This window comes from Embiotoca jacksoni, unplaced genomic scaffold (assembly GCF_022577435.1).
Source record: "Embiotoca jacksoni isolate LCO1_2020_lvr unplaced genomic scaffold, fEmbJac1.0.p SCAF_2, whole genome shotgun sequence".
NCBI classification, from domain to species: domain Eukaryota; kingdom Metazoa; phylum Chordata; class Actinopteri; family Embiotocidae; genus Embiotoca; species Embiotoca jacksoni.
Genome location: NW_027185340.1, coordinates 3,477,121 through 3,496,582, shown reverse-complemented (window position 1 = coordinate 3,496,582; position 19,462 = coordinate 3,477,121). Strand labels below are relative to the sequence as shown.

The following is a 19,462-nucleotide window of genomic DNA, read 5'->3' as shown; positions in this document are numbered from 1 at the left end:
ATAATTAAATAATTGAACATCAAGCAATGTTTCGCGTCAAGCTAAAAAGTCATGGAAGGTTTTCTACTTACAAAATAATCACACCCTCCTCACTCAGATACTCCTCCTTTTGGGTTGTCTCGAGGTTTTTAGTTGTGAGGGTTCATATTGCTGGAACCATTTTGCATTGTAGTCTTTATTATTACCGAGCAGCCATTGTTATCCACTGGTGTAGGCTGACATCTAGTGTCAGGTTTGGGTACTGTTGGGTCAATGAAGCAACACTTTTTTGTTTTCAACTTCAGGCTGAATATGCAAAAATCAGTAAAATATTACAGCAAATGTGCTGTTTATTCAGCTGAAATCAAGAGTTGGTAATAAGACTGAAATAAATCCGAGAAGAGATCAGGTTATCGTTTCGCGAGGTACAATCGAGTGAAATGTTTGCACTTATTATAAATATATTTTTAGACGAGTTATCAAAGACCTAAAAAGTTGCTTTAATTGACTGAAAAGTACGCAAATCCAAGAGTGGTTCACAGGTATCAGATAAAGCACACAAATGTAGATGCAAAAGAACAACACAGATTGTACTTTGTTTTCCTTTAAATTGTTTAACACATATCTATACAAGATCTTCACTTTTACTGGAGATGAGTAAAAAAAAAAAAAAAAGCAGTTGATTTCATGTCTTAAAACTCATTTCTCGCACCTCCTAGAAATAATTTCTCTCCAGACGAATGATATTCCCTGCATACACTGACTGATTGCTGTTTGAAACATTTCATAAAGGTCCCAAATAATTACTGGTATAAAATAAAATAAGTCGAGGGAAAAAAAAACATACCCAAATTCTCAGGCAATTTAAAAAAAAAAAAAAAAAAAAAAAAAAAAAAAAAAATCCTCCACAGAAAGGATATCTTTGAATTTTAGGTCAGTTGTACTTTTTGGTATAAAACTTCAACTTTACGGTTTGAATCATTTGTTGCTGCCTACTCGACCCCCTTTTCTTTTCAGCTTAACAGTATATCAAAATATATGTAATGAAATCAAGAATCAGAGGACATAAAAGGCAAAATTTTAATTCAATCTTTAAACAGATAGCGAGAGACGGCTCATTCATTTCTAAATTCAATTTGTGAAACATGAACATCTCTATGTGCACACATTGCATTTACTCAGTAGGAGTTGAATTTAAAGGAGAACAAGACGAGTGTCTCGTCTTGAATTAAAGTGGAAGAAGAGATCAATAATACATCTGCAATGACACATTTGTGTTGATTACTATTCAGAAATTCACATTAAAAACAAGACACGTTTCCCTTTTTTTTTTAAATCTTTTTTTTTTTTTTTTTTTTTTTTTTAAATTGGCAGCCTTAGAAAAGACAGCGGACTACAAATGGCCTGCAAATACACATGCAGTGGTATCACCATTTACCAAGCCCGGCTCGTGGGCCGGGTGAGGTTAGCAGATCGATACCGAGGGAAAGGCTCGTCAAGTCATTTAAAAGTTAGCACACCAAAGGACAAAGACCCACCGAAACACCCAAAGGACAGTCTCACTCTAAAGACCTCCTCCGACTTCAAGTATTCCCTCCAGCACTTGCATCACTTCAAGTATTCCCGCTGTGGACTCCGAAACCTTCAGTTACATCACCGCTTCTTAGGTTTACAACATAAACTATGATATAAGTGCACTCAAAGTTAATCTATACATAGAAAAATAAAGATAACAATAAGAAGAAGTAATAGTTATAACAATCACTTTACATTTCATTTTGTACACAACCGTGATGTTAAATCACTTTTTACCGTGGCATCACATTCCCCGCCCCCCCCCTGAGTGTAATGTTCAAGTTTAACCTTCTGTAGCTACGGAAAAGCAAACAGGAACAGCAACCGTAGTTTGGTTATATTAAATAACATAAGCGATCACTGACAACGGCAATGATTCGAATCTTAAGAGTAATTACGCCTTTCCACAGACCCTTGTGCTTGTGTGTGACGGATGCATTATGTACAAGCTGCTGATCGATCATGTGCCTCTGGCTTCAGCCTCGGTCGCTGGTGTTCGACTCTGACAGTCTCCATTCTGCAAAATAAACACGAGTGTTAAGAAACAGACAAGGTACTCTCAAGAAAATCAATGCTGGTATGGAGTACATGTGATCACGCTGCACTGCGGCGTATTGATAGCTCTGTCCGAGAGATGGATGAAGAGTGACGGTGAAATACACACTCATCTCCTCCGCAATCAAAACTTCATCATTAGACGAGACGGCTGATGTGCGAGTAATGGAAGTGTCGCTCGGGTGTCACGTCCGCCCACCTCTGTCTCAGTGCTCGAGAAGGCCCTCCCTCCGGCTGCCTCAAGAACCAGCAGCGATGCAGCTCCGGCATTTGTACAACTTGGGGTCATGGGTGCGGATGTGATTCCGTACATTCCTCAGTCGGAAGAAGGTCTTACTGCAGAGCTGCGGAGATGACGAAGAGTTAACGGCAAAGAAAGGAGCAAAGCAGGACAAGAGGGGAAGTTGTGAGCTACACTGATTAAAATAAATGAAATTATAACCAAATTCAAATAAAACGTCATCATTTATGAAAGCGGTTAAACCTATTTTTTTTATTTGCAGCAGTAGACATCGTCAAATATTCAGTTTGATCTATTACTTTCAACGCTGTATTTTTTTCCACTGTATTGTTGTAACATATATATTGCCAATAATCACCCTTTTTATCTTTTAAATTAAATTATGCCCCGAAAAGGAAAACTTTGTCAACATATATTGTATCTAATACAATTAAGTTTTCATCCTTTCATCTCACTTCAATCAGTCGTACTGCAGCAAAATGAGATTGTCAAGCCAACAGACTGACCGACTCTCTCATAAATGTTGCATGCACACTGGTTTAATTCTTTAGTTGTATAATGAAATATTGATCCTTGGTAGAGCCCGACAGATTCATCAGTTGGCTGATTCACGAAATTGGCCCGTTACAGATATATCGTATCTGCATACATGTTGACCTTTATGAAGACTTTGTATTTTAAACACAACATATGCACCACGTGGCTATTTGTGTTTACTTTTTATTTATAGTCATGCGATTTTTTTTTTAGTTTTTATTGCTTCGGAAAGCCAGTACTTACCGGACATGGCCAGTGCTTGCCCTCGATGTGCCTGAGGCGATGCATAATTAGAGCATCGCAGTCGCTGTAGGCGGCCGGGCACTGCACACAGGCGTGGGCCGCTTTGGGAACTTTGGGGGCTTGACTGCGAGGCCCTCGAAGCTGCTTTAGCCGCGCTCGACGAACGGCATCCGGCATGACACATCGGCTGCTCGGAGGAAGGAGTTTACCTTGTTGCTGGAGATATGACATATAATATGGTTAAGTCTACGCAAATGTTGTAGATTCAAATAATGTACTGCTTTTACAGATCTTCTAAAGAAATCACAGGCGTTATCGCACGACACTAACGGTCCTGTTACCTTTGGCGTGGTCCGTGGGGGTTTGGGTTCAGCACATTTGGCCACATGCAGAGTGGCGTTTCTGGAGTTTGTCCTCGGTCTCAGAGTCTTGCCTTGGCTCACTCTCCTCTCCTTCCTCTCCTTCTTCACCACGGGCAGGATGGGTGGCCCTCTGGCTCTCAGTGTCCTTTGGGGGAACTCTTCCGCTTCAAATTTCTGGCCAACTTGTGACACAGAGCGTGTCAAACAGATATCCACGCTCTCCTCCTCCTTCTTCAATCCTACCATGGGCACCACCGCTGGCCGGCAGAAGCTGAACAGAAAGCCCGAGTCCAGTAATTTAATGGGGGGCTTGCTCTGGCGTTTGCCCAGGTCTGGTGAGGGAGGATCGGGGAAAGGCTCGACGATTGGCACGGGGTCTGCCGGTTCCTCTTTAATGACTTTGTATAGAGGATGGTTGTAAATGGACGGCGTAGGTGCGTGCTCTGAAAACTGAAGCCCATCAGGTTCACTATCCTTCACATTTGGTGGAGCTTCCGTGACCCCCCGGGGCCCCTGGCTCACCATCTTCCTTCCCTCGTCTCGACACTTTGTGCGGCCCCGTCTGGCTTTGGCCTTCGTCGCCGGCCGGCTGCTGTTGTAGCGCGGTGTTTTCACCGTCTCTGCGGGGACTTCATTTCCATTCTGCCTCCTCTGTGACGGTGTGGATTTGTGAGATGCGAAGCCGAAGTGATTGTATGATGGATTTTGGAGACCTGAGATAGAGTAGTCAGTCGGCTCCGATTTGATCCTGACCGCGTTGCTCACGAGTGGCTTTTTGGTGCTGCGTCGCAGAGGCTGCTGGACACGGAGGTGGGCGCCGTCGGCCTTCCTCACGGATCGTCTGAGATCCCTTCCTCCGAAGGGCGCAGGCTGGAACATGTCTGTTAACACCACTTTACTTCGCATGCTCCTGTCACTGGGGGGAACAGACTTCTGGGCAGCTTTGGGCCTCTTAGCTATAATCTGATTGGTACTGACTGGACCCACAGGCTTCGTCTTTACGGACTTGTTGAGGAGGTGCGTGTTCACGAGGTTGCAGAGGGGAAGCGACAGCGTCACATCCCCGTACGGTAGCACTGGGGAAGACGAACGGGGTTTCCGCCGCTTGGTCAGTGAATAGTTGTTGGCCTTTAGCTTCCTCAGTCGCTTCTTCTGTCTCCAGCCAATTAGATCTTCTGGTCTGGGGAGGAGCGCCGTCCTTTGTAAGCCCAGAACATTCATCAACTTGTACTTTTCCTGTGCTCTGGCATAATCCTCTTCATCTTCTGCAACCTCTTCTACTTCCTGCTTCACCCTCACAGGACTGCACACAGGGACGGGCCTCGCTCTGGAGGTGCACGAGAGCTGGGTGATGGAGTGAGATTTCCTGTTTCTTCGAGGGGTCTCCGGCACGGGCAGAAATCTCTGAACCTCCTTGGCAGCTCCAGGAGTGGAGCGGAGGAGACGGGTGTTTGATGGCGATATGGGCGAATAACTCCGGGACTGCGGGGCGGCTATGGCTTGTCGAGTCGTCATGGCCTTTTTGTAAGACGGAGATTTGAAGTCCATGAGCTTCATCCTGTGTGAGGGGCTCAGAGGGAGGCCGTTATGGGCTTTTGACATTCTGCGCAGATTGCGCCTGGGACTCCCCTCATCTGATGCTTCCAGAGTTAGACTGAAGCTTCTGTTCATGTTGTCCTCCAGTCCAAAACCCCTCTTCCTTTTGCTTTCCCTCTGCTGGTGATGACGCTCGTGGCACGCACCAGGACACGTCGAGTTAAAGCTCTTGCCAGGATGAAGTTGCTGTTCCTGCTCTTTAATGAGGGCAGAGCAGGCTTCCACTGCGGGCCACATGCCCAGGTGGCGGGCCATCGTGATGATCTCGGGTAGGTCCTCCTGGCGAACACACAGAGTGGAGGAGTAGGAGAAATCCAGCAGAGACAGGAGGCTGTCCTCACTAAAACCTGGGGAGATAAAGAAGCCTTTAATTCTACTGGCCGAATCTGGACCAATCAGTGGGTGAGATACCGGACATGAAAGTGACTCCGAGTAAACAAAGAATCAGACACAGCAGGACGGGAGGGGGCGAAGTGTAAACATGCAACTATCACCTAATCATGGACACTTCAAGTTAACTATAGCACAGACAATGGCTGCATCCTAATTCACATTTCTGGAACAAAGTGCTCGCCTGTCATTGGGAGCACATCTTTTCACTTCCTGATAGGACCTAATCAGTCACAACGACATGTCCTTTCTTAATCGGTCACACGCTGATCACCTTTTCAGAAGAGAGAGCAAACCACATCAGCCTTGATCACCGGTAGTTACTTCAACATGCATAACAAAAGGCAGCTAAATTCTGTATTCACATGCAGAAGAGCGATTATTCGGGCGACTCCCTACAGTTCCAGTCTTATCGTCCCTACATCAAGCACCGCTGTCACATCACAATTGCTGACCCATCAGATTTTCTGACCTGCCTTAATATTCTTACCCTAACCAACACAGCAGGTCACAGAATATGATGGGTCACCACATACGGCGCATGACCAGTTTAGCATTTAGTGCCCCGTGTACGTGAATGGTCAAGTGTTACGCAGTTTCAGTTGTGTTAGTATGGACAAAGATTGGTTCTGCACGGGTGATAAAACGCTGGTGTGGACATGGTTTTAAAATGCCATTTTAAAACTAAAACACATTACCGTTGACGTTGCCTCTGTGAGGGCTTCAGGACCACAAGCAGCTCCTAAAATGAAACACGGCTCAAGCAGTGATGTTATCTGGGTTAGTTTGGCCTTCAGTTGTCCGATCTTACCCGTGAGATCTATGTCTGCTGTGATGCTCGAGTCCAACTCCGTGAAGATTTCCTGAAAGTGATCGCTGACGGCTGCCAGCACGGCTCTGTGGGCCGAGAAGGACCGCCCGTTTGTCCTCAGGATAATGTCACAGAACAGCCCCGCCTCCCTCTGACGCCTCAGCTTGCTCAGCATGTCGGCGCTGTGCGACGCCATCGTCTTTGTCACACATCCTCTGCCGACCATCTCCTGAGAGGCAAAGACAAAAAAATCAAGACAGAAATGCACGATTACAGGAGTGTGGTGTGTGAGAAAGCGCTTGCGAGAGACGATTGTGATAGTAAGTGAGGATGAGCAAGAAAGTGTGAATTAAAAATGTGCGAGAGGCAGAAAACGGAGAGGAGCTGAAAGTTTGACAGAAGGAAACGGGCCTCGGGACAGTTTAGTTGGACCATCGCCTGCCTTTACCTCTGATTTCTTGTTGCGCTGACTTTGACACTCCGGACAGCCGAGGACAAAGTCTCTGATCTGGAAGAACATCCCTGTAAAGAAAAAAAAACGTGCAAAATCAGAGGGGAAGGCAAAAATAAAGACAGGTAGGGATTTCAGTACAGCTATATAATGGTGCCTGGAGAAGGCTGAACAGCTTATCTTTTGACACTGGTGAAAGTGACCACAATAAACACCTATCAATCATGTTTGAATACATTTCTTGATCTTTGATTGAGTCAATCATCAGTCTTTCAAAAGGTGCCTGCAACTTCTGAATAATAAGCAAACAAGTCTACTTTGTCTGCAGATAAGATGATCAGTAGGAGGTCAGATGATGATGTTAGACTAACTGAAAACCGTGTACAAGTCTAGAGAGTCAGACGTGAAGCACACAGTGAAGTTCATACCGTCCCACCAGTAGTTTTCAGCCACGCATTTATAGGTCTCCTCCAGAGAGAGGTGGCGCTGGCCAGGTCTCCTCCGGTGGAAGGTGGAGACGGCCTCATGTCTCCGGTCTTCATTCAAAACCTCCCGGTAGTTGATGAAGCCCCTTTCCAGCTTCTTGCGGTACAGCAGCCCGTCTATCACCTCAAAGTTGGGCGACCACTGTGCGGGGGGTCCGTGCCCTTTCGGCTTCCCGGCTGACTCCTCCATCCGGCCGGGTCGCTTTTGGTCTCCATCCCACCACGGTTTGGACGGACAAAACGTCTCCGTGTTTGTATACCGAGCTTTGGAGTGGGTGCAGTCCCCTTCCATTTTAACCTGTTTAATTCTGTCCATTATGAAAAAAAAAAGCCACTGTTACTTCCTCTCTAAAGCACCGAGAGGCTTTCTTTTTTATTATTATTATTATTATTTTTGGCTCACCCCAGGTCTGTCAAGGCTGGGAGCTACAAACTTTATCCACCGACCCGAAACAAAGTCCACGTGGGTGTATTGACACACACACACACACACACACACACACTTAATAACAAGTCTGACAAAGCCAGCCAGTCAAAAAAACAACCCCAGTGTCTTTCATTATGGCTTGTTTCTTTGTCAGATGTGAAACGAGCAGCATTTCATCGGATGGTCCTGCTTTGTGTCGTCAACGAGAGCATCACCTCCCAACTATCCAAACAGTTGTGGGCCCACACGTCCCCTTTCAGCTTGTAACACATTTGGTCATATTTCTTAGCAGCATCGGTGGAAACGTTAAGACCAGTCCATCCATGTGATGTGTGGATAATAAATGCATCCAAGGAGAGTATATATATATATATATATATATATATTCATAAATATATATATCGCGCCAACAACGCCGAGCCAAGTGATGTTTTTAAAAAAAAAAAAAAAAAAAAATTAAAAAAAAAAAAAAAAAGTCCCCCACAAGCGGAGCACCCAAAGACAGGCTTTCACCGCCAACCCCGCACCGGCAGTCCGTCTTCCATCTATTTTAGGACGCCGGAGGGCGGCGGGCAGACCTCACCTCTGGCGTTAACTTGAGATTTCTTTTCGCCAACTCGAGTCGGAAGCAACATGATGACGCAGCTATCAGCTCACATCGACCTGAACGCGGAGGCTTGTGTGTCTCCGAAGCGGCTCGAAATGTTGCAGATCTCCGGCCGGTTCCTCCCTCGAAAGCGGGCCGACGAGCTCCGGTTAGACACCCGACATAGTTTCACTCCGGTCTTGTTTTGCCGATAAAGCCGAGTCTTAAGAGTGAATTACTCCCATTTTTTTTTATTTTTTATTTTTTTTCTCCCCCAAAAACTCGTAACCTTCTTGTTTGTTGCTTAACAGCGAGTCTAAACCGAGCCAACTCCTCCCCGCCTTCACACAAAGGCCATTAGCAGAAGCTTTAAAGAGTCGCTCCCAGACGGACCGTGATTGGTTAACAAAACTGCCACTCACGTCGGTTTTCCTCCCTTTGGCAGCAAGGTAGGTTGCTCGCTCACGATGCCAGTCGACTAGTATTTGCTTCACTTGCGGCAAAGTCAAGTCAAATTGATGCACCCGGTTTATTTTAATTCACATATGAAATATTACTACGCGAAGGTTGTTCAATATTTATATTGTTAAAATAACCTGACGTTAATTAGCGACAACAAACACCATTGAATTAATTCACATTTTAAAACGTTAGCTGTCACTATAATCTCAATTACAGTGAAATCTTTAATTACTAGTCTATATCTATTTTACAGTTGTTTCTGCTACATTTTCACAGTGTTAAAGATTTCAAAACGTTTGACACAAAGGGCAAAATAACAACATTGTACTTGGCCTATAATTACTGATTAAATAAATATATATATATATATTTGTTGCATTTTAAAATAAACTTATTATTTAAGACTGCTGTCCAAGTGTAACCTTTTGTCATTAAAACAATACTTCCTCAAGATTTTACAAATCATAATCAGTTAAAAAAAAAAAAAAAAAAAAGGCACATAATGTTTTAAAGGATGTAAAGACTTCTGAAAACTTAAATCTAAATCATTGAATCTTCTGTACTTTTGTACATGCAGATGAAGAGCTCTTCAGTCTGACTTTCCACCACCTGCCTACAAAACAAAACAATGGCTGTAAAGGGTCTTCCCTGCATCCGCTTACTGTATTTGACCTGTGCCTAATAAGTTTGTCCTTTATACTTTGAGGCAGGTAAACTTACAGTGCTATGTGGTCATTGTAATGCTGGAAAGCATAAACAGAACAATCAACACCAACAATGCGGACATTTCCTCTACGGGACAATGTTTAAATACAGAAAAGCGCCTGCAAGCACGTGCTGGATCGATTCAAAACAGCGATGGAAATGAGATTCAGATCTGGCCTTCTTATTCCATACATCTCCATTTCCTCTTTTTGAGTGGTTCCTGTGGAAGTTCCCCTTCGGCTTCAATTTCACTATATCGTCAAGCACTTTGATATGATGCAGAATTCAACGACAACCTTCAGTCCCTGACGCAGAAAAGCAACTCGTAATTATTACTTTATCACCACCGTGCTTTACAGTTGGTTCTAACAAAGCTGCATTGTTTTGTTTTGCTTTTTTAAAGGTAGTTAGTGGTTTGCATCTATATTGACTTTGTGCTTCAAGAATAAGTCCTTATTCTTTAGTTAGTTTGACTCTTTTAGAGGTTTGCACAGCAAAACGTGTGAAAACAGTCACTACAATTGTAAAGGTGTAAACTCAGGTTTTACTATAGAAAACCTCATTTCTATCAGGACAATGTGTTTATACCTGTAAAATTTTAAATAAGTATCAGCTGCTTTAAAAAAGACACCATGTGACAAACCAGTGTAATATAAAATGTCCTTTATTAGACAGTCAGAAAATGTATCTTGAATGCTTGACAATGTTGAGTTTTTCTCTCAAGATCTCAGTCCAGTCTTCAGAAATGAACATGTTATATATTCAAATCTATATATAACAAAGCGTGAACCCTTGAAGCGCTTGTTTTTTTGCCTTCTTCAGGTTTGTGGTGAAGTTTTATTTTCACAATCACGTTTTTGATGAGAAGACAAAAACTTCCTTTTTACATCTGGAAAAAAAGCTTTTAAATGTCACAAATGAAATATAATACAATTACCTGTTTACTGACACGACTAAAAAAAAGAAAAAAAGAAGCAATTCAAGAACAGTGACTGCAACGCAATTTGTTCTTTAACCGAGTATATCACATGAAGTATTAAGCCACATCTAGATGACAAATATCAGCACAAACACAATGCTATTGCACTATGGTGTAACATCCATGGGGAGCCCCAGTGGTTTTTACACTGAAGCTGCCAGTCTCTGCTGTATGTACTGTAGTCTCATTTCATAGCACCACACTGTTCCCGGGAAACACTAATCCTGGGTGGCACTGGTCTTTCCTGGAGGGTCATCGGTCTTGGGCCGTTTGGACTCTGGAGGCTGGCACACTCGATCGGTGGGGGGGGAAGGACGCGCTGCTGAAATACAAATGAAGGGATCAGGAACACCAGGTCACACTTCTTCATAGCCTGTTTTTTGTGTCGTCTTCTGCCGAGATGTAAAGTTGCTTTTCCACTACGCGGCACAACGTGGCTGAACTCAAACAGCTTCTGGTACCAGAGACTTGACTGAATTGTTTTTTTGCAGGATGTTTCTTGTCATGCATGAAGTAACGCGATAATATTCTAGGGACAACTCTCTCGGTGGTCTGCAGTGTTTTCACGGCAGCTTTTAGTATCAGCTCAGCTCGCTTGGAACCTCAATGGAGGTGTTACCAAAATAATTACCAGGTAATAGCAGCTAAACAAAAAAAACCCAAAAAAGGCGATTAGAGTGGAGTTAAGCCGAACCATGTGGTGGAAAAGTGGCTTCAGAATGCATGAATGTGTTATGAAGACCGTTGGTCAACATATATACATGAAGCAGAACAACAACTACTTTTGTGAATACGATGTTCATCATGACTAATAACTTTGATGGCTGAAACTACTACAATAAGACCCAAGTTGTGATGCACCTTAAAAAAATCTTTTGGATGAAGACTTATTTAGCTCCAGCTCATTGACATTCCTAGAATACATGTGATAGAGGTAATTGGAAAATAGATTTTTTTTTTTTTTCAAATACAGTATATATAGGCACAACAATAAACAGTGATTACAACTCAGGAAACACCAATTCAATCTGTTAGATCACTCAAATTCTGACCTGACTCAATGGATCATGACTTGATGTGATGTGAGAAAACACTTTGTTGTAAGTATCATTAAAAATAGTCACTATTTCCCATTCAGCAGCATTCATTCAGTCCTGGCAGTCCAGACTTATTTTTCAGTGCCAAAACAATCCCCAAGCTCATTTTACCATTCGTAAAAGTAATAATCATTAATAACTCCCAGCAATCTGCGGTGAGGGATACAGATTTAAGCATTTTGGAAAAGATGTCAGGAAAGAAAAATTGGTCGCTAATCATAACAGAAGTCATATTAATGTGGTTAAGGATGTCAGTGAGGATGGAGGAAGTACCACACACGATTCTCCAGCACCAAACCTTCTAATTGTGATATTTGCAACATAAAAAGTTTCCCTCACTAACCGTGTTTGGCTTTCTCGGTGGAAGAGGGATTGCTGAAAAGTGAGCTGACGGCGGGAGATCGGGATGCAACGGGAGTCAAGGACACTCTCCTGTAAACAAACAGAAAGAGCACAAGTGATAAAGAGGCTTTGAGCACGAGATCAATTAAACACACAAGCAGAAAATACGGAAACACGCACAGGAAACAAAATTAATCATGTTTCCATTGTCTTTATCATCTTGTTTGTTCATTTCATTGAGTTGTTTTTCTTAATAGTAAAAACTAGACAAACATCCCAAATAAAGAAAAAGAACGAATACAAAAGCATGTACAGACCTGCCATTGTCTAAGAGCAGTCTGTCAGAGTGATTATTATTTTATAGCCAGTGGGGGGTCCAACGAATCCCCCAAACCAGACAGGGCTTTGTTTAATCTGGCAGAACCGAGGCACATATAAACTGACAAAAACATCACAACCTCAGTCGAACTACTTATAATTATGAATGCTTTAAAAGAATATTTTACAGTATGTTAAATAAGGCATACTGTATAGTGTAAAATGTATACTGTACATTTTAAAGTACACAGTGCTCTATCTTACTGTTTGTATTGTAAACTATATATTTGGAGTTAATCAGCTTAGCTACTTTGGTCATTAGGGGGGAAGGAGGTGGCAGCAGTGTGTCCAGTCAGTGTGACTCCAGTCAAAAAACATTTGAATAGTTCCAACTATTTCCATGAATTTCCATATGTTAAACTGTATGTGGGAACACCTTCCCTCTTCACACCACTTACAGTGAATCCACATTGAACTTTTAAAACCCCAAAGCGAACGCAAGTAAATAAAATAAAGTTAAACTAAATTATTTCTACATTCCGTGTTTAAGAGTTACTCGTTTCTACATCACTCTGGAGCTGGTTTCCTGTCAAATGTAGGATTGTATGCAAAATTTGGCTCCACCACATAAAAGTAAGTACTACGCCCAAAGGTAAAGGCTTTTAGTGACAAAGCTTTTGCTGTCCTGGCTCCTAGATTATTGATCAAGATTATTGGATCTGTTTTGAGGGTCAGATAAAAAAAATAAAAAAAAAATCTTCAAATCCATATTAGTTCTTAAAGGGTTATACTGGTGTTTTCTTGTTATTCTTTTATAATTTTTGTTTTGTTTTTTGCATTTCTTTGATTTAAATATTTACTCTCAAGCTTTTTATAACCTAACTAATATAAAAACATCTGAAAATTGACGTTATTCAATGAAAAGCACAGCCACAAACAGTATCAACGAAGTACGTGTACGATCAGAAAGTTTAGACTGTTCCTGTGGAGCAAGAACGGAGAGCAGCGGCGTGAGTAGAGGAGGCAACAACCTCCGTCAGTAAGTATTCTATTAAGCTGCTTGATCAACACCAGCACCTGAGTTACATGTTTTTGTGACCGTTGAAACATTGACATTTGATATTTCACCGTGGACCTAAAACTTGAGCAGAGAAATTGTGTGTCAAACTCAGGAAATTGGCGATGGACACCCTTGAAATGCACCGTGAATGTGTTCCACAGGGTCAGACTGTCAACACCGAGTTCTTCTGTGATGTTTAGAAGAGAAAATATTCAGCTGCAAATGTGCTGCAATGGCACTTGGGCTCTCCAGCATGACAACATGCCCGCTCACATAATGCTGTGCTGCGCTTGGTTTGTGAACACCAGCCACAGCCTTTGAACTTGTTTTTTAATCGCACCTTGTATTTCTTAAGCAATAGTAATGTTGAAGTCTTTAACTTTAAAAAAAATAGAAACTAATTGTTTTAAGACCTTATCAAGCAGTAGTGTCTGTATTTACTCTTTCAAGCATGAGGATTTTCAGTTTTCAATTTCACATCACTGTAATTAAAATATCTGTTTTGGATTAAAAAAAAAAAAGCAGTTGTGGCTTTGGTACACATACACTTATCCCAACACGCCAAGAAGAACTACCCCCCCCCCGCCCCTCACACACACCCAAAAAAAAGAATCAAAGCATACCATTGCTAAGGAAAATATGAATTGTGTTACTTTCTGTTACCATAACAGAAGCCCACATGACACCTCCTCTAATATTTACCTAGGAGTGGGACCCTTTGGGGTGGTTGTCCCTTTCGGAGTGGAGGGCCCAGCGGCGTTAGAACTGTTGAGGGCTTTTGGTGTGGAGGGAGTGAGGGGGGCAATGCGTGGTTGGGGAGTGGAGGGTGCGCCTGTGCTCCCAGATGTTGGGGTCGGTGATGCCGAGTTAGCCGTGGCTTTGGGGGTAGTGGGCTTCCCCCAGCCCTGCAGAGTGTTGAGGGTGATCCTACGGGGCTGAGGTTTAGATTTGGCACTCGGGGTGCTCTTCTTCTCCTCAGGGGGGGTTGCAGAGGCGGCCTCTTTGGCAAGGCCGATTTGGGGGGCGGGAGTCGGGGCTGAGCTCGTTGCCTGGGATACGGGAGATGTGTTCCTGGACATCGATGCCTTCCTGCCCTTTTTCTCAACACCACTGTTTGGGACAAAGACCTCCAAGGTGGGCGGCTCCTTCAGCGGAGTGCCGAGCTCCCCGGGAGCGAACGACAGGAAGGAGCAGTAGCCGTCTGTGGAGGAAACAGCCAGGAAGGATCCATCACGAGACCTAAGCGGGATAAAGTAAAACCATATCACTGGAATGGTAAAACATCTGTCAGACACAGTTTTAGAAATGTATCCTTCTAATATTGTTAGGGTTATATGGCCACTTGCACAATGAAAATTATTATGGTCGCTATTATTTCCTGCTTTCACGGCCTGCCTACATTTTAGGCTTCCAAAAATGTGTGTGTCTATTCTATTCCATACAAAAGAAGACAAGAAGGACGAGCCTGTTTACCATGTGAGATCACTGAGTGTGTGGTAGTGGATATTCGACACGAGGCCAAACGGGAGGCTCTGCTGCGTATCATACAGAAAGATGGCGTCCTCGGAGGCCACCGCAAACACCATGCGGTACGGCAACTGGAATACGTTGGGAAGAGGCTGGATAGAGCCATCTGTGAGGGAGAAAAGGAGTAAAATAAAAAACACATACGAGAAAAGAAGACAATAGGACCACAAACAACCAGAAAGGAGGGCCTTCAGAATCGGTCTTGTTTGTAAAGCCTTGCCTTCTTCCTTTTTCGTCCTGAGTTCATAGTAGACGGGGCAGCAGCGCACAGCCAGTGTAGCTTTAGTTGGACATGGCAAGTGGGCGATAGGTCTAAAAGACAGACAGAGATTTGGAATTTAATTACAAGTATTATCAAGAGTCTGAATAACTTGTACATCCAGCAACAGCTACCTCTTTAGACCCTTCCTGGAAAAGATGTAGGTGGTATTTATGACGTTTTCTCCAATCTCTACACATCCAGCTGAGGTTTAAAAAAAAAACATGACAACAGAAGAGGAAATTTGAGTTGGATAAATATTGTTTACTTGGACATTTGTTTACCAGATAAATGCCAGGAAAAAGCCTCCTATTCAGTATGCGGTGTGTGTACCTGGGGCGAGAAGGAACGACCCATCTGGTGTGAATGAAAGACGGCGAAAGAACGACCTCATACTGTCATCATGGAACATTCTGTACTGCTTGACCTGCAAAGTAACAGCACTGTAAGCGTTTATGTAACATGTCCAATTTATTGGACAGCTTGCTGGAGAGTCTTGAGATGTCGGAGAGATTTTTAAGACCAAACATAAAGAATGAAACCAGTTTCAGTCAACAGGTGCCGCAGACAGAAGATGAGTCCATGCAAAAGGAAAGAACGAAGATATCAGTCAGTCCTTTGAGATACTTGCAGAGTTCTTTTTAATTGTTGGAATCAGAAAAGCTTGATTTTGCAGGAGCTTTTCTCCCAAAATTACTAAGCAATTTGCAAAAATGAATGTGATGTCATGCAGTAAAATTGCAGAAATTTGCAAAAATTACATGTCACGCAAAAACAAATTATAATTGTGACTTCTCCTATATAAGTAAGGGTCATATATAGTCTTTTCCTATTATAATAATCAGACTGCAAATCACAGAAATAGCTGGAAATAATTTAGTTGCTGAATGTAAATGAGGACATTTATAGCGGGGAAATTGTAGAAAGTTTGCAAGCTCCTGCACTTATTGCAGAGTTTGGTGGAATTGAGGTTAATGAATGGGACAGAGGAATCTTGAAGAGACTGATTAGGGTCCAGTGCACGTATTTGTTAAATGGGAGATTAACAGGGTCAGAATATTTGATGTGACCGCAAAAGAAACCTGACTGATATGCGATTGGAGAAAAACCTTTTGACATTAGCCGCATCTAAAACAAAGAAAATATCCACTGACCTCTCCCTCTGCAAGCGGCCCAGAGCTCATCTTACTGATACAGAAGGCTTTCTTCTTGGTGTGAGTGCTGTACACGCGCATCACCCTGAGGAGGAGGAAAAACAAAAACATCAGGCTGATGAAACCTCACTGTCACTGTCTAACAACAGCAGAAAGCAAATACATTGAAGACCGACAATCAATTGAAGAGTGGTCTGAAACCAAATGTTTGAATCTTTATTTTTCTACCTGTCACAGCTGAGAGTGGCGACATATTGCCCCAGAGGGTCCCAGGTCACCCCCTGCACGTAGCTCTTGTGGTCATTCAAGATACACAGCTTCTGTCCTAAACACAAAAAGCAGTTACAAACAACATAAATACAAAACCAAAATAAGCTAAAAATAATACATCTTGCATCAATGCATTAGTTCACATAGTAGAGGAAACAAAGGAGACAATTGTGCAACGCACACATGCAAAATTCATGACTACAAACCTTTGTTGATGTCCCACATAATAGCGGTGTTGTCAACAGATCCAGACACCATGAAGTTTCCATCCCGTGTCCAGCAGACATCGTAAACATCCTCTATGTGCCCCCTGAAACAAATGACACCAATTCTCTTTGTAGCAAAACCAGATCAAACACAGTCATAGCTTCATTTCAACTCAGTGTCCCTGAAATAGGAACATTATTTCTATGGAGACTGAACCTGCAGAGAATAAAAACAAAATGATTTGTGCTCCGCCCGGGTGGAAAAAAAAAATCCCTGAGTGACAAACTCAGAAAAATCTTGCATTTATTTCACTGTTTTAAACATATTATTGGCCACATGCTTGTCTGAGTCGTGTGCACTGCGTCTACCGTGTGAGGCGTTGAGGGGACATCAGTAAATTGTAGCAACAGAAAATGACGAGTTACACTCTCCCCCTCGAAACTGCACGAGTCTCTGTTTGCGCAACAGTCCTCCACTGCACCACCACGAGTCAAATCACGGTCAACACTAAGTTTTATGTCATCACGAGGGGAATCGTTCATTCTGTCTCCACAACAGTGAGGTGAACAGTAGAATTACAATTATCCTCCTCCGAAGTAAGGTTCTTGTGTACCTCAGTGTTTTCACCACGGACCAGCTCTCCTTGTTGAGCTGAGCATCTTCATCCTCCTGGAACACAGGAGTCGACTCAGGCTCCTTACAGTCATTGAGCTTCCACAGCAGAATTGCTGCATCTGTAACAAATAAAAAAAAAATAAAAAGATATATATAATATTACAAGACATTCTCTACTTGAAAATAATTACAGTTTATAGAACACATCACCACATTATTTCAAATAGAGACCCATACAGTTTTGATCTGTTTATGGCGTGTGATACGTCATCATACCGTCTCCTCCTGAAGCAAGCAGCTCCCCGTTAGGGCTGAAGCGCACTACGTTGACGGCCTTGGTATGTCTAGCCAGATTAGACAGAAACTCCACCACCGCCTTCCCATCTGGACCCGTGTCCACCCGCCACAGCTGCATCGACATCAGGGAATTGGGTCACGAAACACACTCAGTAAACCGGGTCGGCCTCATTACGACACCATACATAAACTCTTGTTGTCATTTTATGGGTGACCTGCCTTATATTACGCTGCAATTTCATCATGAATGATTTCATCAAATAAAACACGTCACTGCATTATAATTCATTTTGTATTTTAGCGGAATAAAGTTTGTTAAATAAACAAATTAAATACGTAAACTGGAATTATCATCACGTTCCACGTTTTCAACACTGACGACATTTACGGTCGAATTCATGTTTATATGTTTTGTAACATTTTTGCTTTGTCCTGTGTGTTGTTGTTGTTGTTGTTGTTGTGTCCACTCACTCTGACTGTGGTGTCCACTCCGGCTGTGGCCAGTCGGTGAAGGCGTCCTTCTGAGCCGTGCTGAAAGTCCAGACTGTAGACCGGCTCCTTGTTGTGCCACGCAATCTCACAAGTTACCACCTTCATTTTGTTCCGGTTTTATATCCAACACCGACCTCAAGGGGATTAAAAAAATAAATAAAAATTTAACACTTCAACTAATTTAAAGTGGACTGAGTTCAGTTCAAAACTTCATTACAGACTCAGAATCCAGACAGCGTCTTCAGAGCTGACATTGGTAGCGTGTCACACTAAACAACACCTGTGATTAAAAAAACCAAAAAAAAAAACAAGATAATTTCATTTTCCAGAGTCGTGAAGCCGACAAATAAATGTACACATGAGATTTCAGTGCACAAAATGCAAAGTGTCCTGCAGCCACAAACATTTCACCTGCTTCTGCACCATCTCGGTCTCTTCAAGTCATACTTAAGCAACTTAAAGCCTGTGTAAGCTTTATTTTTTTTTTTTTTTTAATTTGAATAATGTACAATACAAACAGAAATCTGCGCACATACCAAAAGCGCATGAGAGAATTCATGTTATTCTCCAATAAAAATAAAAAAATAAAAACACCAAGATGTTTTACTTTATTACAGAGACCGAGATTATTATCAGGACTCAGGACACGAAGGGACATTTGGACACAGTTGATGACGTCACTAAGTATCGCTAAACGTACAAACATTGTTAAAAGGCCTGAACTTAGAAGCTGCCATAAACTGACTCGGTGCGGGGAAAATACAGAGAAAAACAGTTTGATTTAAAAAAAAAAATATATAAAATAAAAAAAATAAAAAGAGCTCGTTTGGCGTCACAGTTACTAAAAACCGACAGCTAGCCAAACGCCGGTAGCAGTTCGTGCAGATTTGAGGCTTAAATGAAGCTACCGACAAAACGTCCAAAACGTTCCGGTAACCGACCGTCAGCTCGTTCCACACAAATACACGCGAGTCATGTCTGTTTATTATTATTCTCATCGAAGTAACGTGACAGAAAGTTTCGTATTTTACCTCCTCCGTCGTCCGGCTCACTCGGTGGTAGTGATTTTTCCCGCGTACAGTTCGTTCAAAACTTCCGGTGTCGTACGCGGCGGTGATTGGACGAAAATCCGGAAGGGGCGGCGTTTAACGGAATCGTTCCATTTTGCAGATAAATACGGTTTATAAAGGCATCATCGACATTTTAAAGTTCACATGTTGAATTTCTGCACATAACAATTCATTTGTTTGTTTAGTTTTGAGTTACCGTGTAAAACTTTTCCCTCTCAGATTATTTGCATAGAAGCCAATCGGGAATTATATCAAAATTATAATGTAAACCTGAAAGGCTAGTGTTTATATTACATTTTAATTTAATGTCCACTGCACGGTGGCTTAGAAAGGTTCATGTTAAACAGCTTTTCTGTTTTCATTTTAATAT

The 19,462-nt window shown here is 42.5% G+C and overlaps 2 protein-coding genes across 5 annotated transcripts; both read right to left on the bottom strand.

Moving 5' to 3' along the window:
• Positions 1–1,045: 1,045 nt before the first annotated feature.
• Positions 1,046–8,588, bottom strand: LOC138200954 (uncharacterized). Of its 4 annotated transcripts, none has more exons than XM_069153984.1 (8): positions 8,236–8,588; positions 7,169–7,533; positions 6,738–6,811; positions 6,290–6,518; positions 3,472–5,435; positions 3,131–3,346; positions 2,309–2,453; positions 1,046–2,071 (listed from the first exon to the last, which is right to left on the bottom strand). In XM_069153984.1, exons 2-7 carry the CDS (start codon positions 7,515–7,517, stop codon positions 2,349–2,351), a joined length of 2,937 nt encoding a protein of 978 aa, XP_069010085.1. In that variant the 5' UTR covers positions 7,518–7,533; positions 8,236–8,588; the 3' UTR covers positions 1,046–2,071; positions 2,309–2,348. The 4 variants fall into 4 exon arrangements, with proteins under 4 accessions (XP_069010085.1, XP_069010084.1, XP_069010086.1 ...); XM_069153983.1 differs by lacking the exon at positions 8,236–8,588 and adding an exon at positions 7,629–8,070; XM_069153985.1 differs by lacking the exon at positions 7,169–7,533.
• Positions 8,589–10,059: 1,471 nt separating this feature from the next.
• On the bottom strand, positions 10,060–19,097 carry chaf1b (chromatin assembly factor 1, subunit B). Its single transcript, XM_069153577.1, has 14 exons — positions 19,054–19,097; positions 18,002–18,156; positions 17,510–17,642; positions 17,232–17,352; positions 16,618–16,721; positions 16,370–16,466; positions 16,142–16,226; positions 15,321–15,414; positions 15,122–15,191; positions 14,949–15,040; positions 14,675–14,834; positions 13,904–14,440; positions 11,825–11,913; positions 10,060–10,703 (listed from the first exon to the last, which is right to left on the bottom strand). Exons 2-14 carry the CDS (start codon positions 18,125–18,127, stop codon positions 10,603–10,605), a joined length of 1,809 nt encoding a protein of 602 aa, XP_069009678.1. The 5' UTR covers positions 18,128–18,156; positions 19,054–19,097; the 3' UTR covers positions 10,060–10,602.
• Between the last annotated feature and the right edge of the window lie 365 nt (positions 19,098–19,462).

Excerpts from the sequence above, each read along its gene's own strand:
- chaf1b (XM_069153577.1), bottom strand. The coding sequence starts at position 18,127 with ATGAAGGTGGTAACTTGTGAGATTGCGTGGCACAACAAGGAGCCGGTC. Across the intron at positions 17,643-18,001 it reads GAGTGGACACCACAGTCAGA|CTGTGGCGGGTGGACACGGG; the intron begins GTGAGTGGACAC and ends ATGTCGATGCAG. Across the intron at positions 15,041-15,121 it reads TCCAGGAAGGGTCTAAAGAG|ACCTATCGCCCACTTGCCAT; the intron begins GTAGCTGTTGCT and ends TCTGTCTTTTAG.
- LOC138200954 (XM_069153982.1), bottom strand. The coding sequence starts at position 7,541 with ATGGACAGAATTAAACAGGTTAAAATGGAAGGGGACTGCACCCACTCC. Across the intron at positions 6,812-7,168 it reads TGAAAACTACTGGTGGGACG|GGATGTTCTTCCAGATCAGA; the intron begins GTATGAACTTCA and ends TTTTCTTTACAG. Across the intron at positions 5,436-6,289 it reads AGCAGACATAGATCTCACGG|GTTTTAGTGAGGACAGCCTC; the intron begins GTAAGATCGGAC and ends TTATCTCCCCAG.